The sequence below is a fragment of the Sminthopsis crassicaudata genome, chromosome 4, assembly GCF_048593235.1.
Source record: "Sminthopsis crassicaudata isolate SCR6 chromosome 4, ASM4859323v1, whole genome shotgun sequence".
Lineage (NCBI taxonomy): Eukaryota > Metazoa > Chordata > Mammalia > Dasyuromorphia > Dasyuridae > Sminthopsis > Sminthopsis crassicaudata.
In genome coordinates this window covers 310,846,517-310,863,675 of record NC_133620.1, presented here as the reverse complement: position 1 = coordinate 310,863,675, position 17,159 = coordinate 310,846,517, and the positions used below count along the sequence as shown (strand labels likewise).

General features: G+C 32.6%; 1 protein-coding gene across 3 annotated transcripts in view; it reads right to left on the bottom strand.

The window, feature by feature from the left end:
* Positions 1-15,149, bottom strand: part of TMEM220 (transmembrane protein 220) — a 30,039-nt gene extending 14,890 nt beyond the window's left edge. For 2 of the 3 annotated variants that reach the window (XM_074312057.1, XM_074312056.1), the window contains exons 1-3: positions 14,980-15,149; positions 13,265-13,294; positions 8,082-8,142 (exon numbers count right to left, since the gene is read on the bottom strand). In XM_074312057.1, coding sequence (XP_074168158.1) covers positions 8,082-8,142; positions 13,265-13,294; positions 14,980-15,069 — 181 coding nt within the window. In that variant the 5' untranslated portion in view covers positions 15,070-15,149. The remainder of the gene's footprint in view (positions 1-8,081; positions 8,143-13,264; positions 13,295-14,979) is intronic. The other variant, XM_074312058.1, reaches the window with a different exon arrangement.
* Between the last annotated feature and the right edge of the window lie 2,010 nt (positions 15,150-17,159).

The following is a 17,159-nucleotide window of genomic DNA, read 5'->3' as shown; positions in this document are numbered from 1 at the left end:
TACTTGGGGAAATAAAATACACATACTTATGAAACAGCTAGAAAATAGAAGCAACAATAAAATGTGTGATAGAGATTTATAAGCATTAAAAAGTATCACAATAAGAATATATTTACAACTAGGTGAAATTTATACCAGTATGTATACTGTTTCAGCATTAGGAAAACTACAAGCATAATTAAGATACTAATAAATGCAGAAAAAGCTTTTAACAACAAAAATAGGTATGAAGGGACCTTTTCTTAAAATGATAAATTGTATTTAAATCAGGAGCAAGCATCTCTAAAGGGAAGGTACTAGAAGGCTTACCAGTAATATTAGGGTTGAAGCATTTTCCATTATCATCACTATTCTACATTATGCTAGAAATGCTAACTAAAGCAAAAAGGCAATTTATATTTCTCCTGTTTTTTATATGTGTGAAAAGTATTTAGTAATTGTGTTCTTATAGTGCCTGAGTTTATCTTGACAGGTGGAATCCCATGTATTTTATATTGTTTGCCACTATGTTCAAAGGGAATCTCTTCGATCTCTTCCTGCTGGGTTTTGTTTATAATATATACTAATGCTGATGATTTATTTGGGTTTATTTTATATCCTGCAACTTTGCTAAAGTTGTTTCAATTAGTCTATTTGATTCTTTAGGGTTCTCTATCTATCCTCTCATATCATTTTCAAAGAATGAGTAGACTAAATCAATATAATAAAAATTAATTATAATTAGCAAAATTAATTTACTATTCAGTTTTATGCCATTTTATTAATCAGTTCTATACCAAGCTACTACAAACTTATTTTATAGAGCTAGATAAAATAAAAAAATTCATCTGAAATAAAAAAGCTCAATAATATCAAAGGAATCAATAAAAAAAAAAAATGGAAGGCAGCCATGTACCAGTTTTCAAACTATATTACAAAACAATCTGGTACCATTTAAAAAATATAGGAGTGGGTCAATAGAATAGATAAGGTACAAAATGCATGTTAGTAGATGACTTAGTAGTCTAGTATTTGATTATATCTAAAGATCCACACTTTGGGATAAGACTTACTATTTGACAAAAATTACTAGAAAAACTAGAAAGTCATTTAGCAGAAACTATACATAGTCAAAACGTCTCACATTGTATATCAAAATAGAATCAAAATGGGTTAATAATTTTGACATAAAGGATAATATCATAAGTAAATTAAGGAAACATGGGAAAATATACCTGTCAGATCTATGGATAAGGGAAAAAAAGAATTTATGACCAAATAAGACACAGAGAGGATCATGAGAAGTAAAATGGGTGATGCTTGAAATTAAAATTATTTTGCACAAAACAAAACTAATGGATAGCCAAAACAGAAGAAAAGCAATTAACTAGGGAAAAAAATTTACGGCAAGATCTTTGACAAAAATCTCATCTATCAAATATATATGGAACTGAATCAATTTTTTTTTAAAAGGCATTTCCAATTGATATTTGATAAGTGGTCAGTGAATATTAACAAGCAGTTTTCATAATAAACAGTTATCTTTAGTCATAAGAAAAAATGGTCTAAATCACTCTTGCTTAGAAAAATGCAAATTAAAACAATTCTGAGGTACCACTTGAGAGTAGCTAATGAGTACCATATGAGAGTAGCTAACATGTTAAAAAAAGGAATATGATAAATGGTGGGAGAGATATGGAAAAATAGGGACACTATTACGCTATTGGCAAAGTTGTAAACTGACCCAACAATTCCAGAGGATAATTTGGAACTCTGCTCAAAGCGCTTACAAAACTGTATACCTTTTGACCCAGCAATAACACTACTAGATATGTATCCCAAAGAGATTTTTAAAAAGGAAAATGATTTAAATATGCACTTATATTTATAACAGCTTTTTTTGTGATGGCAAAGAATTGAGAATTGAAGTGATGCCCATCAATTGGGGAATGGCTGGACAAATTGTGTTACAAAATAGCAATATAATACTATTGTGCTATAAGAAATGTTGAGTAGGATGATTTCACCTGAGATTTACATAAATTGACACAAAGTGAACAGAACCAAGAGAAAACTACATAGTAAGAGCAATCTTATAAGTGATCAACTAAGATTTAGTTACTCTTCTCAAAACAATTCCAAAGGACCTATGGTGAAAAATATTATCCACCTTCAGAGAGAGAACTGACAAATTGAGTACAAAATGAAGCAAACTTTTTTCACTTTATGCTGTCTATATAGAATTGATCCCTTTTTTTTTTAATGTTCAAATTCATGTGACTTGCAAATAAAACTTGAGTATAATTACATAGAGAGGGGTGGGAGGGAAAATGGCATTTCATGGAATAGAAGATTTCGAGTATTCCTGATGAAAAAAAACTAGAAATGAATAAAGGCTTTAAAATGTATACACCAGAGTCAAGAATAACAATATATGGGCAATTGGAAGGCACTATACAATAATCAAATATTTAAATTTTAATGGGGGAGACAAAAAGAGAAGGAAAAAACAATGGATAAGGTAAGGAGAGATGAAGGGGATAGAATTTACTGTCACATAATTAGGTATGTACAAAGAAGCCTCTTCCAAATGAATCTGCTTTTCATTTTCATCTGATCCAGACAAAAAAATGATTTGACTAACATCCTAAGGTTATGTTGTAGACATTCTTGAAACTGAAAGGGGAAAGAGTGGAACAGAGAGAGGGAAGTAGTGGTTAAGAGGTAGAACATATTGAGAGAGTCATCAGTTATAAGCAAAACAAAATCTAATTTAGGAGATAAATCATAAAGGGAGAATGAAAAAAAAAAGAAAAAACTAAGAACCTGTGATCAGAGACAGGGTGAGAGGAAGAGTAGAGAAGCAGGGAATAAGAAGCAAATCTTGTATAAATTACTAATATTTAGCACTCTCCTTGTTCATCATCTTCATAAAGCAAGGGGCTGAAATCAGAGAGGAAAAAGTATAAAAGGATAGGCTAAAAGGAAAAAACATCAAGGAAAAAACTATCAAGAATGTGAATGGAATGAACTCATAAAATAAGAGGGTGATAGCCAAGTAATTAGAATTCAACAATAAAAGAGAGTTGTTTCCAAGAAGCACATTTGAAACAAAATATTTAGACAAAATTTTCAAAGGGATTACAGCAAAACTTATGTATGTCTATATATGCATATGTACGTGTGTGTATGGTATATGTGTGTATGTATGTGTGTGTGTGTATGTATTTTCTAAATTCAGAAAAGAGCAAGGAGATAGGGTTGGGGAGAAGATAAGGAGAAACTTGGAGGGGTGGATAGGTTAAGGAATTGGAGAGCAAGGTAGCAGATAGAAATAAAGGAGAGGAGTAAGGAAGACAGAAATAGGGTGAGAAGGATAGTGAGAAAAAATAGAAAAAAAAGGAAAATAATTATAACTTAATATGTGAACAGGATGAATTTACCCATCTTGTGAATAAATTTTTAGTTTTATTTTTTATTTTTATATAAAATATATTTTATTTAATTAAAATAATTTAATTTAAATTTTAATTCAACAATATGTTGTTTTCAGGAATTCCTATAACAATAAGAGATATAAAGATAAAGGTCAGGAGCAGAATCTATTATATAAAAAAAGTGGAGGTTAATTATGCTCTCAAAAAAAAAGTTTAATAAATATTTAAAATAACTACATAGCATAAAATACCTGAGTGTATACCTGCCTAAAGAGACACAAAAGCTATTTGAACATAAATAGAAAATACTTTTTATACAAATAAAATATCTAAATAACTGAAGTAATATTTATTGTTCATGGGTAGGTAAAGTTAATGTGATTTTTTTAAAAAAGGCAATTTTACCTAACCTATTTATTTAATCCCATCCCAATTAAATTACTAAAAATTGACCTTACTGAGTTAATAACAAAATAAATTTGAAAGAACAAAAAGTTAGGAACTTCAATGAAACCATGGAAAAAAAGATGTAAAAGAAATAGATTCAGTAGTTTCAAACCTTGAATTATAAGATGAGAACATTTTTAAGTATAAAATGGATAATTTTGATTAAATTAAAATTTTCTTGCATAAATAAAACCTGTGCAACAAAAAATAGAAGGAATGTAGAAAAGTGGAGGAAAACTTTCACAATCTCTCAGATGGAATGTGATTGGGATGGAATATTCCTGTAGTGTAGGAAATGATTGAGAAAAAACACGGAAAGATATGAACTTATGAAGAAAATGTTCTCTACCTTCAGAGAAACAGGTGACAAGTAGAAATAAGCATGGTACAGTTTTATATATGTGTGTATAAGTGTATATGTATATATCCATGTATTTTATAGATATCCTTGTATATTTATACATATATAATGTGAGTATATATATATATATATATGTATATATATATATATATATATATATATATATATATATATATATATATATATATATATATATATATATATGCTTAACTGTACCCTCCTTTAGAGCTGGATCAGGATGGGAAGAAGAGAAAAAAACAAAGCAATAACTACACAGCAGAGAACAAAAGAAAAACAATAAGAAAGCAAAGAAAAGTTGGGCAGCCTTGAAAATATGTACTTATTATATATTTTCTTGAAATGGAAATCTATTGTTTTATATTCAATCCTCTCATGTTCTTCTGTATACCTGACATTTTCCCCTTTATTTTGTATTTGTTTAAAATAAATATAAAAATTTAATTAAATAAGGTAAGCTAACTACATTATTCTTAAGACACAACATACAGTATCAATATTTAATTATTTGTATAACTTGTACTTTATAATTTATCATAATGTAGTAATTTAATATTATGTATATTACAATATATAATAATATATACTGAATAATATATCATCTAAGTACTTAAAGGAAAAATTAATTGATTTACTGAAAGAATTAGCGAAACTAAAACATTTTAAACATCAATGTGTAGCCCTCTGAGACCTAAACAGAACAAGAAAAAGGTAACAAAGAAGTTGAAGACTTAAATAAGACAGAACTCGAAACATCTTAAAGGAAAAATAACAAATCTGGAATGATAGAACATGAAGGGAAAGTAGAAATAGACAAAATCCACTCATCACCACCTCAAAGAGATCCTTTGTGGAAAACTTAGAGGAGTATTACTGCCAAATTTGAAAACCCCCAGATCAAAGAAAAAAAAAATTGCAAAAAAAACAAGAAAAAATAATTCAAATATCCTGGAGCTAAAATTAGAATTGTATAGGACTTATCAGTCCTAGAATCATACATACAAAAGATACCAGATACAAAAAAGAACCAAAACTTTTGTAAATACAAATTGTATGATATACCATATGTTTAAAATTAACATCAGTAATAGGGTAGCTCAAAAGAAAGATTGGAGCAGAGTTTTTTAAGGTGAAAATAGAGATGAGGTGCAGAAGAGGAATAAACTACAGAGATGTTAGAAGGGAGAGGAGGGCTAGTAGTTCTGAAGTCCTTTTCACATCAGGAATGGGTTAAATAGGTAACACTACATATATAACACAAAGGGCATGGCACCCTACAAAGTCTAAAAAGAAATAAAGGGGAAGGAATGGATGAGAGGGAAGCAAAGGGTAGGGGAAGAAAACAAAGGAGGGATCCATGAATGGTGGTGGTGGGGGGAGATTAAATAATAGCAAGGCAAGATAAAGCAAAAAGTTATTAGGGATAGGAAATATATGTGTCTGAAAGTATAGGGGGAGGGGTATATATGTGTGTATATATATCTATATCAATCTATAAATATATCTTTGCATAACTATAAGCCTGCTTAGTTAGGATAGGTGAGGAAGATGAAAGGGAAAAAAAAGAATAAAATTTAAAACGTCTGCAGCAGAAAACAAAAGAACAACATGCAAGAAAGTAAAAAAAGGATGGGACTCGTGAATATAATTTCTTTTACTATTATATATCCTTGTTTGAACTGGTAATTTATTGTTATATATTTTGAATCTTTTCTGATGTTCTGTTGGACACATGCAATATTCTATTTTGTTTTATTTCATTTTCTTTTGTTTTCCTTTTTTCAATAAAAAATAAGATTTAAAAAGGAAAAATTAAATAATATTAACGAAACTAATAAACAATTTTTTTTAAAAAAGAAAATAGTGTATTTGTTATATGGAAGTGCTGTCTGGAAGGGGGAGGGTATGGGATACTGAAGAAAACCATGGGGATATAAAAATAAAAGATGTTAATAAAAACTTTTAAGGCAAGAAAAGTTTTTAAAAGAAATTTTTTAAAAATTGAAACCCTCAAATAAATAAATAAATATTACACAGAAAGGAACATAATGAAAGCCAGAATGAAATGCAGATAAGTTCCCAAGCATTCACGCACACTTACTATATCCTAGGCAGTGTGCTAAGCATTAAATTAACAGAACAACTTTGAAATTTATATGTCCAATTTATTATGTTTAAAAGATATTCGACTTATTTGTTTACCTAACAGGTATTACAGGTTTGAGATAAACATCTTGTTTTTCTATTCTACTTTGCATATGGAAAATATGCATTTGTGGTGTTTATTAAGTTCAAAATTTAAAAAGGAAACAACTAAAACTGTGCATTTGGCTTGATAATCCTATTGGGATTACACAATTCAGAATTAAGTTGATAAACAATATACATTTGAATATACTTTGAAAGTGCCATCAATGGATATGTGGGAAATGGCCAGTTACCATCTCAAAAAGTAAAGGAAACTTTTTTGTGTACTTAACCTAAACCTTTTTGGCATCAGTTTAAAATTATATATCTCTCAAAATTACAATAAACAAGTTTGCTTTTTTTCATATCTTAAAATAACTTTTTTCATTAAGTTTTACAGAATAATTTCTGACTCTAGTCTATTATTTATAAGCAATTAGCTATTCATGCCCTTTATGATTTTGTTGGCTTTGATAATACACTCTCTTAATATCTTCTTCTTAAATTAAGGAAATAAATGATATGAATTTTCGGGATCAACATGCAAAGAAACTAGAACAACTAACTATTAATGAAACTCTTTTTTAAAGATATTAGAATATCTCCAAATATAATTTAGTTTGTGATCCTTTCAAAAAAGTCTTGGCAGGCTGAGCCCCATTAAATAAATGTTTAATTTACTTGAGAGAAGCATTTGATGAGCACTCTCAAAGACATGGATTACTGGACGAAATTTCTATAACAATATATAAACTTATCAAAAATGACTTCTAAGAATTTAGCATATATAATAATCTTTAATATCTCTAATTGTTATGGGCCAGAACTCTGAACTTGAAACAAAGCATTCTTACAAGGTACTAAGTGGAATTGAGGAGACAATGGTTATCTAGTTTAGCATGGTTCAGTATGATTGATTTAATTTTACAACAAATAATGGTTTCCTCGTGATATGATGATTGGTTTATACTCAGTGTAGAGCATATAAGCTAGCTCAAGCTCTCAGAATCAAGGAGAGAAATTCAATTTGATCTTTAGTCAGGCTCCTGGTGGCTCTCCTGAGGGAAGGAGAGCCAGATTCATTTCCATCTTCATCAGCACTGTGGTGGCAGGCCTGTCCTCCTTAGTTTCTCCACTGAAACCAAGACTCCAGAAGGCCTTTAAGAAAGCTAATCGGGCCCCAGGAAAGGAGACAAGACTTTGAAAGGGATAATAAAGGATTTGGACTTTAACACCTGGCTTCTCTTGTGGTGATTACTGAACTGAAATGAAGGCTGCTCCCAGAGACCCCCATGAAAACTTAACAAAGAACATTACACATAATGGTATATCATTTTTGAAAAAAGAACCTGCAAGAGAAATTGGAAGAAGATTGATAATAGAGAATCAGAAATTTTGAAGGTTTTAGAATTATAAGGACTAGAGAATGAATTTGGGAAGGTGAAATTTGAGAGCATTTGAGAAGATGGAAAAAAGGAAAGGCACTAGAGAATGGGAACAAGAATAATTCCAGGAGAATAAGGAGACCTCAAGAATGAAGAAGCAGAGAGAAAAAACTTGCAAGACAAAGTACAATAAACACAGCTTGATGCTCATTTTTCCAGTAAAGATAATAAAAGTGCTTTAGCTCGATTCAAAAATTAATTTCATACCTGTGATCAGAGGATTAAATCCAACAAGTAGAGTAAGAATAGCAGGGATCATGTATACAACCTGTTAGCAAAACAGAATATCCCAAGTATCACATGATTGCAGAATTATTTAGCGGAGCGAATAGACCCAAAATGCAAATCAATCAGAGGACATAGGAAATAAATAAGAAATTTCATTGTCCTGATTATGTCACTGTCCATAATTAAATCTGGGTAACTTTTCTGAACATCATAGGGTCAAGAACAGTGTGTAAAGGGAAGTTAGAAGTCATTTAGTCTAAATCCCTCATTTTGTAGTCAAGGAAATTTGAGAGTCTGATAAGTTCAGGATTTTTATCCATGATCACAAGGTAGTATAGCAGAAGCTGGACCTTTGATGACTTCAAATCCAGTATTCTTTCCCTAGTACCTTATTAGCTCTAATAAATAACCCTTAAAATCTAGTTTTCCAAGACTAGTTGATCAGTGGAATAAGTTAGGCTCACATATACAAAATAGTCAATAACTTTAACAATCTAGTGTTTGACAAACCCAAAGAACCCAGCTTTGGGGATAAGAATTCACTGTTTAACAAAAACTGCTGGGAAAATTGGAAATCAGTATGATAGAAATTAGGCATTGACCTATACTTAACGCCAAGATAAGGTCAAAATAGGTTCCTGATCTAGGCATAAAGAATGAGATTATAAATAAAAGCACATAGGATAGTTTACCTCTCAGACCTTTGGAGGAGGAAGGAATTTGTGACCAAACAAGAACTAGAGATAATTATTGATCACAAAATAGAAAATTATATTAAATTGATTATATCGAGTTAAAAAGTTTTTATACAAACAAAACTAATGCAGACAAGATTAAAAGGGAAGTAATAAACTGGGAAAACATTTTTACAGTCAAAGATTCTGATGAAGGCCTCATTTCCAAAATATATAATTTATTCTAATTTATAAGAAATTAAGTCATTCTCCAATTGATAAATGAGCAAAAAATATGAGCAGACAATTTTCAGATGAAGAAATTGAAACTATTTCTAGTCATATGAAAAAATGCTCCAAATCATTATTGATCAGAGAAATGCAAATTAAGACAACTCTGAGATACCATTACATATCTTTCAGATTGGCTAAGATGACAGGAAAAGGTAATGACAAATGTTGAAGGGGATGTGGGAAAACTAGGACTGATACATTGTTGGTGGAATTGCAAACAAATCCAATTGTAACTATGCTCAAAAAGTTATCAAACTGTGCATACCAGCAGGGTTTCTACTGGGCTTATATCCCAAAGAGATCTTAAAGAAGGGAAAAGGGCACGTATGTGCAAAAATGTTTGTGGCAGCCCTTTTTGTAGTGACTAGAAACTGTAAATTGAATGGATGTCAATTGGAGAATGGTTGAATAAATTGTGGTATATGAATGTTATGGAATAGTATTGTTCTGTAAGAAATGACCAGCAAGATGATTTCAAAGAAGCCTGGAGAAACTTGCATGAACTGATGCTAAGTGAATTGAACAGAACCAGGAGATCATTATATACTTCAACAACAATACTATATGATGATCAATTCTGATGGGCGTGGACCTCTTCCACAAGGAGATGATCCAAATCAGTTCCAACTGTTTAGTAATGAAGAGAAACAGCTACACCCAGCAAAAGAATTATGGGAAATGAGTTTGGACCACAACATAGTATTTCCACTCCTTCTGTTATTGTCTGCTTGCATTTTTTGTTTTCCTTCTCAGGTTATTTTTATATTCTTTCTAAATCCGATTGTTCTTGTGCAGCAAGATAACTGTATAAATATGTATACACTTATTGTATTTAACATATACTTTAACACATTTGACATGTATTGACCTGACATTTAGGGGAGTGTGGGGAAGGAGGGAAAAAGTTGGAACAGAAGGTTTTGCAAGGGTTAATGTTGAAAAATTACCCATGCATATGTTTTATAAATAAAAAGCTATAATAATAATAATAAAAAAAATCTAGTTTTTCAGCACCACAATGTAGTTTGTCCTCAATATTTAGGCTTACAAAGCTATCATGCAGCATAGTTGATAATTTCAAGAACTTTCTAACAGCAAGACTTACAGCAATCCAAACATCTAGGCTAGACAGGTAGATGCTAGAAAGTTTTACTGTTAAAAACTGTTGTTTTATTGAAATCTTGACTTTCCACTTTAAGATATTTCTTTCTCTTAATCATTGTATTTTATTTTATTCTTTAAGGCAATTAGGATTAAGTGACTTAGATACACAATAAGTATCTGAGACTGGATTTTAACTTAGGTCCTACATTGATTTCAGGGCCAGTGTTCTATCCACCATGCCACCTTGCTGCCCCTAGTCACAGTGTTTTAGTGATATGAGTATCTTAGATATTATTCACAGGTTTTATTTACACAGCTCATGGGAGCCTAGACTTATTAGTCAATCTAGATGCTTATTAAAATCAAAACATGAAAAGTCTTGTTAGCCCTTGAACTGTCAATCTAATCTTTATGGAAACTTGGAACATGCTTTCAGATTCAGATTCAGACAGAATTCTAAATCCTATCTTCTAATTCAGTCTTATGTCTTATTTCTCTGAAAGCTATAGCAAAAGAAAAATGAGGATAGAAAATGCAAGCAATATGATTTCCTCCACAATGATCTTTTGACTAGAAAAGTTATTCTGGCAATTATATTCCTAAGTCACTATATTCCTTTCAGGTCTGATTCCCCTTTGAACAAAGCCTGATTACCAGTGAAAAAGTATTCTTTATTAAAACAGACTTTCCAAAACATTTCTAAAACATTTAGGAAGGAACAGATGTTTGGCTTCTTTATGAAAGAACCAATTCCTAATAAGTCTAAATATAACTAAACAAAAGTTTTGAAGTTTAACCTCACTGGGCTAGGAGCCAAGAAGCCTTGGTTCTAGTTTCAGTTGTGCAACTACCTTTGATCTTGGGCAAGGTTCATCTTTGGTCTACAGTTTCTTCATATATAAAATGAGGGGATGGTTTTCAAAGTTCCTTCACTTCCACTAATACTTTGAATGCTAATAAAACAGCAAAATTAATTTTTTTTAGTATTGCTTCATAGCAATTGTTATATTGAAAACAGGTTATCAGGTCTTTCCTTAAATCTTAAAAACTATACATTTATTCATCTTGAATAAATACTAAAACTTCCATAATTAAGTCTGGGTAACTCTTCTGAACTTCTACATTATAGGGTCAAGAATAGAGTGTAAAGGGAAGTTAGAAGTCGTTTAATCTAAATTTTTAAATTTACTTTTCCTTGTCTTGCAAACTTGTCCCATAGTACCTGGAAAGCAATGATGACCACTGTGAGCATTCAATAAATAAAGCAAAATCAATTTGTAATGTTGATTTGGGGAGCTGTTTTATTGGGTGTACTAGAGTTTCAGGGATTTGATTTGCCTCTATATTCTGAGTAATCAACAAGCACTGATATGCCAGGCTGTGTGCTAAACTATGGGGATATTAATATAGGCCAAAATTTAGTCATTTTCTTCAAGAAACTTGAAGATGATACATAAAAAGAAGCTAAAAATTGAAGGGGAATGAAGTAGGGAAGCAGGGAAGATACCTGAGGGGAAGCCTGGTTAGGGAGGAATTTATCACTCAGAGGAAGGGGCTGCAGAGGCAGAGGAGTTACATTTCCTCTAAGAAAACCAATTTTTGGATATTCCTCAAACATCCTACATCTTAAGATCAGTCAAGGTCACAGTTACCTATTAAGATTTCTTCACTGCCTCAACCTGGTTAGGAAGAGGGGATGGACCAGGAGACACCAAGAAGGAGAACTAGAGAGAAAGGGCATAAAGGAGCCAGTGGTTGGAGAGAACAGTAATATCTTTGGCATAACTAACTCACTGGCTCTCAGAGAATGACACTGACAGATCTCCACCAGGCCACTACAGAAAGAAAAGGATAATAATACAATTTATTATGTCATGCAATAGAATAATATAAGCAGTATATAAAAAGATTCTATTTAGTCAGTAAATTGAATTAAATTTGACAATCTAAAGTATATAGGAACTGATTAGGATAAAATTAGCTCACTGGCTACTACGGCTTTCACAATTCAAAACAAGACAAAACTGGGGATTCTTTCTTTGGAAAGGCAAAACAATCATGCTGGTCCGACTAAACAGAACTGAATAAGGTCTATAAATTCCTGATACTGCATAATAGTATAATAATAACTACTCAATATTGTATAATACTTTATGATTTAAACATTTTAACAATCTTATGAAATAGTAATATGCCTGTTTTACAAATTCAACATTTAAAAAGCTCCAACGATGGCATCTTCTTATTATATGACTCTTAGACAAATCATTCGACTTGCTCAAGCAACACTGTAAATTGTAAGTACCAGTACTTTTCCCAGTAAATGGTGAGAAAATTGAGGCTTATAGAAAAGAAACTGCCAATGGCTACATATCTTTTGTTAGAAATAAGAATCAAGCCTACATCTTGAAGTTCATTTACTCACTAAGCAGTCAAAGGAGAGACTTCACAATCTCTCTCATGTACTTCAAATTACAGTCTTTAAATGAATTGAGTATGTTAATCTACTTTGATTTTATTTTTGTAATTATCCTTTATAGACTTAGTACAAGCACAACCCTGATTCTAACCCTGGTCTTTAGGATAGTCCTTCATTGCACACGTCTTACAAAATTCTCTAGATGGTTCCTGCAGATTTGGAGGCTAAAATGAATTCAAAACAAACAGTTGCTCTCATTGGAAATTTAGAAATCCCTAAGAATTCCTTAAAAAAAAAAAAAAAAAAAAAAGTGTGCTACTTCTGCCAGTTTAACAAAGACAATTAATGAAAGTAAAAGAGATCTTCAAGTCTCCATATTTTTATATTTTGGAAGACCTGTGCTTTCAAAGATGTGGTATTCAGTTAATGCTGCATACTGTAACCTTCCCAATAAATTAAGTACTCACTTTCTCTAGCATATGAAAGTTTTCAGAAAATTCTGAATTTATATACAAGAAGATATATGCCTGGCTTGCAAATTTTTAAAAATTTTTCCTCCTTTTAGCAGACAAGTTTAGAAATATTCTGATATGCAAGTAAATTCAGAGGATTTACAGAACTATATAGACAAGGCTATATAGTATGCTAAACTACATGTAATTCATACTTACCATCCACAGTTCTGCATCTGGGTCATTTATCTGTAACAACAAAACAGTCATTGAAAATTAGATAAGGGAGAAGACTGTCAAATCACCTTCTATACCAAATTTAGTCCAAATAAGTTATTTTATTAAAGGAAGTTCTCATTCCAGTTAAAACCAAAGGATGACTTTGAGTTTGCCTTTGTGCCTAAGAAACCCCAAGGCTATATTTATTTCCCTTCTAAAGAATCTGCTTATGATGAAGATCTTTGCTAAATCCTTTTCAGGACTAAGCCCACTCTGAGGTTACACCATCTCCTTTCTCATAGTACCTTCCATCTAATGGGGTCTTTCTCCTTATTCTGGCTAATTATATATGCTCTCCCAACTCTATTTCATATTTGCCATTCCTGATGTCTATTGTACCCCTTCATTTTGTCTGTAACCTCTTCTCCTAAATAAATCTACCTTTTGCCAAAGAGAGTGGCAATTTTGAATTTGTCACGTTTATTTTGAACTAGGTATTTCCATCCTGATCACATCATTTAAGGATCCATTTATCCAGTTCAACCTTTCACTTCACAGATGAGGAAACTAAATAGGGGCTGTCTTATTCTTTCACTTCTAGCACAAAGTAGGCAGTAAATAATTACTTGTTGATTGAAGGTCACAGACAGTAAATAGCAGAGCCAGAATTTTAACCTAGGTATTCTAATTCCCAAACCAGTTCTTCCTACATACAGCCTTCATCAGCGGGGTTTGTAGATATTCAATAAGCATTTAGGTCCTATTGTGCTTGTTTGGTGTTCACAGAAAGTATGGCACAGTTACATGAAATAAAAATCAATTGCAAAGAGCAAACAAAGGCCAGGCTCATCCCTGCCTGATGAATCTATCTGGGTTTCTCTTACTCGACAGTTACTCAGTTACTGATCCCAAACTGCCTGCAGATCACATGATCATTGATTTTGAAATGAAAAGGATCTTCAAGGACTAAATGACCTTATTTTACAACTGGGGAGCCCCAGACAAGTTAAATTACCCCCCCCCCCCAGCAAAGGTGACAGTGCCAGCTATATTCATGACTAGTGAGATGCTGAGGTAAAATCCTGAATATGGAATAAAGACCCGGATCTGAGCCCGGATCTTGCTTATTCTGATTCAATTTCCAGCCGGATAAAACAATGGAGCTGGAATAGAAATTCCCTTCATTAGAGAGTATATTTCTTCTTAATAATAATAAACGGCATCTATATGGTGCTTTAAGATTTGCAAAGCATTTTGCAAATATCTCATTTAATCTTCAAGCACTGTGCAAATATCTTAATTAATCTTCACGACAACCATGAAAGGCAGATGCTATTATTATCTCCATTTTACATAAGAGGAACTGAAGCATAGACTCTGGAGTGACTTGCCCAAGATCACACAACCAGTGTCCGGGGCTTTTGGACTCGAGATTCAAACCTCACCTATCCACCTCGTCACCCCGGCCGCATCTGCTCCTCAGTCATGCACAGCGTACTAAGAAAGATCAGCACTGCCTAAAATTCGTTTTAGAATCCTCTTCCCACCTGGTGGCAAACCCCTCCCCCATTTCATCTTTCTTCCTAGTCTCTCCCCCTCCCTATTCCCCTTCACTTCCGCTCTGCCCCACCAACCACAAACAGACGCTCTGCAGGCTGACGTGGGAACCTACGGCTGCATCCGGAGCTTAGTCTGTTGGGGCGGCCTGAGCTGACCTGCACGTAGGCCGCCAGCGCAAAGAATGCGGCCATGACGAAGTTGCTGCTCCTTCTTAAGGTCTCCGCCGGGGACCTCGCCAGCGCCATCCCGCCCTCGTCCGAGCGCCCAGCTCTGTAGCGCAGTTGGGGTCGGGGAAGGAGCTAGGTTCTAGTCACACCCATGCCACGCCCCCTCCCTTCCCTTAATGCTTGCCCGCCTCTCTGGTCAGGGTGAAAAGTGGCCGCTCTGTTATGCCAGAGAACTGCAGCCCATCTAGTTCGAAAGGTCCGTAGCTCAGATTTACGTTAGTAATCTGCACGCTCGGATTAATGCTGGGTCAGCTACGTTATTTTATGTGGTAAAAACATAGACGGACAGAGATCTAAGGGACCGTGTGATGAGTGGCAAAGCCAAAACATAATATAGTGATTTTCCTCATTAACCGTCTTTCTTCAACGCCAAGAAAAAGTATACAACACTTTTATGTTATCATCATTAACATTTTTTCCATCGCATAAGTCTGGAGAAACACCAAACCATAAGTCAAATCCCGATTAGTGTAACAATTCTAAGATTCTACCTTTTATTCAATAGATAGGCAAAATTGACAAAAATGAAGGAAAATGGCAAATGTTGGAGGGTCTGTCAAAAAACAGGTACATTAACACACTATTGGTAGAGTAGTAAATTGGTTCAATAATTCTGCAAAGCAATTTAATTTTGGCCAAAAAGTCAAGTCAAATATTAGATACATTTTGATCTCTTACTAGGCCTGTGCTCCAAAGAGCTCTGAGAAAGAGAAAAATAACTATATATTTAGAAATATAGCAGTTTTTTCTGTAGTTGTAAAGAACTGGAAATTAAAGGGGTGCCTATTAACTAGGGAATGACTAAATAAATTGTTATATTAACAAAATAGAATATTATTGTGTCATGAGGAATTATGAAAAAAGAGATATGTCCAAAGGAAGCTGGGAAGATCTGTATGAACTGATGTAAAGTGAAATGAATAGAACTCAGGGAACAATTTATACAATAACAATATTTTAAATAAAAAACTACTTTGAAAGACTTAGGAACTTATCAATGTGATGACTAGCAATAACTCCATAGGGTCAGTGATGAAGCATATGTAAATATAGAATGCAAAATGTAGAATGATGCATGCATTTTTATGGCCAATATGGAAATTTTTTGCTTAACTGCATATTTATGTCAAGGCTTTATTTTTCCTTCTTTTCTTCATTTTTTTTGGGGGGAAGAGGCAAAATTGAGGATGGAAGGAATCACAGAGAAGTAAGACTCGTTTTTAACACACTGCATGTTAAATTATCATATACTGAAAATAAATTAACTTTATATAATAGAAATTCAGTTTTATGTACAGACCTCTTCTGTTTCCCATTTTATATGGAAGTTTCATTTCATTAGGTTTTATTAAGCTCAAAATAATGTATATGTATCTATATCTATAAAATGCAAACTGATAACCAAAAAGAATGTGCTTTTCTGTCTGTTGTGTGGACAGTATATAAAAAGTGAACTTACCACAGCTTCCTGATGCCTGACTTAATTCCTTAGTATTTACTTTGCATTTTGTTGAAGTAAGTGATCTTTGCTTTGCTGTAATGTTTTGCACTTTATTTTGGTTTGTTCTGACAGTTACCATGGAGACATGTGAATTATGGATTAATATAGATGATTAACTTTTTGTCTGCCATTGCACCCTGGGAGTAGCCAATAGAGGAAATTGTGATATAGATGAAAATATAGTGTGTTTTTGAAATAAAGAACAGGTGAAAACACTATGTACTTTTTATTAGAGTATTCTGATAATTTTATCTTAGACACTTGAGATTCTCTAACAGTGAAATTTGAACCTGATGAGTGGAATCTGATCTTACACTTTAAGGGGAGAAGCAGCTGGTTTGGGAGAATGAAATACATAAATTTGTATTTTGTCTCCTAATTGCTCTTGAACAATATCTTTTTAAAATAGTAGGTGGATTCTTTGTTTCTTCACATTTTTCAGGTAATCCAGTGATTCTTATTTTATCTCCTAAGGCTCTTGTAAATTTTCATCTTTGCTTGTAATGTTATCAAGCATTTTCCCCTCTTGATCTGATCTATGTTCTTTATTGTATTTTCTGCCACTTCTACCAATCAGCCCTGTATACTGAAAAGTTTTTTTTCCTCA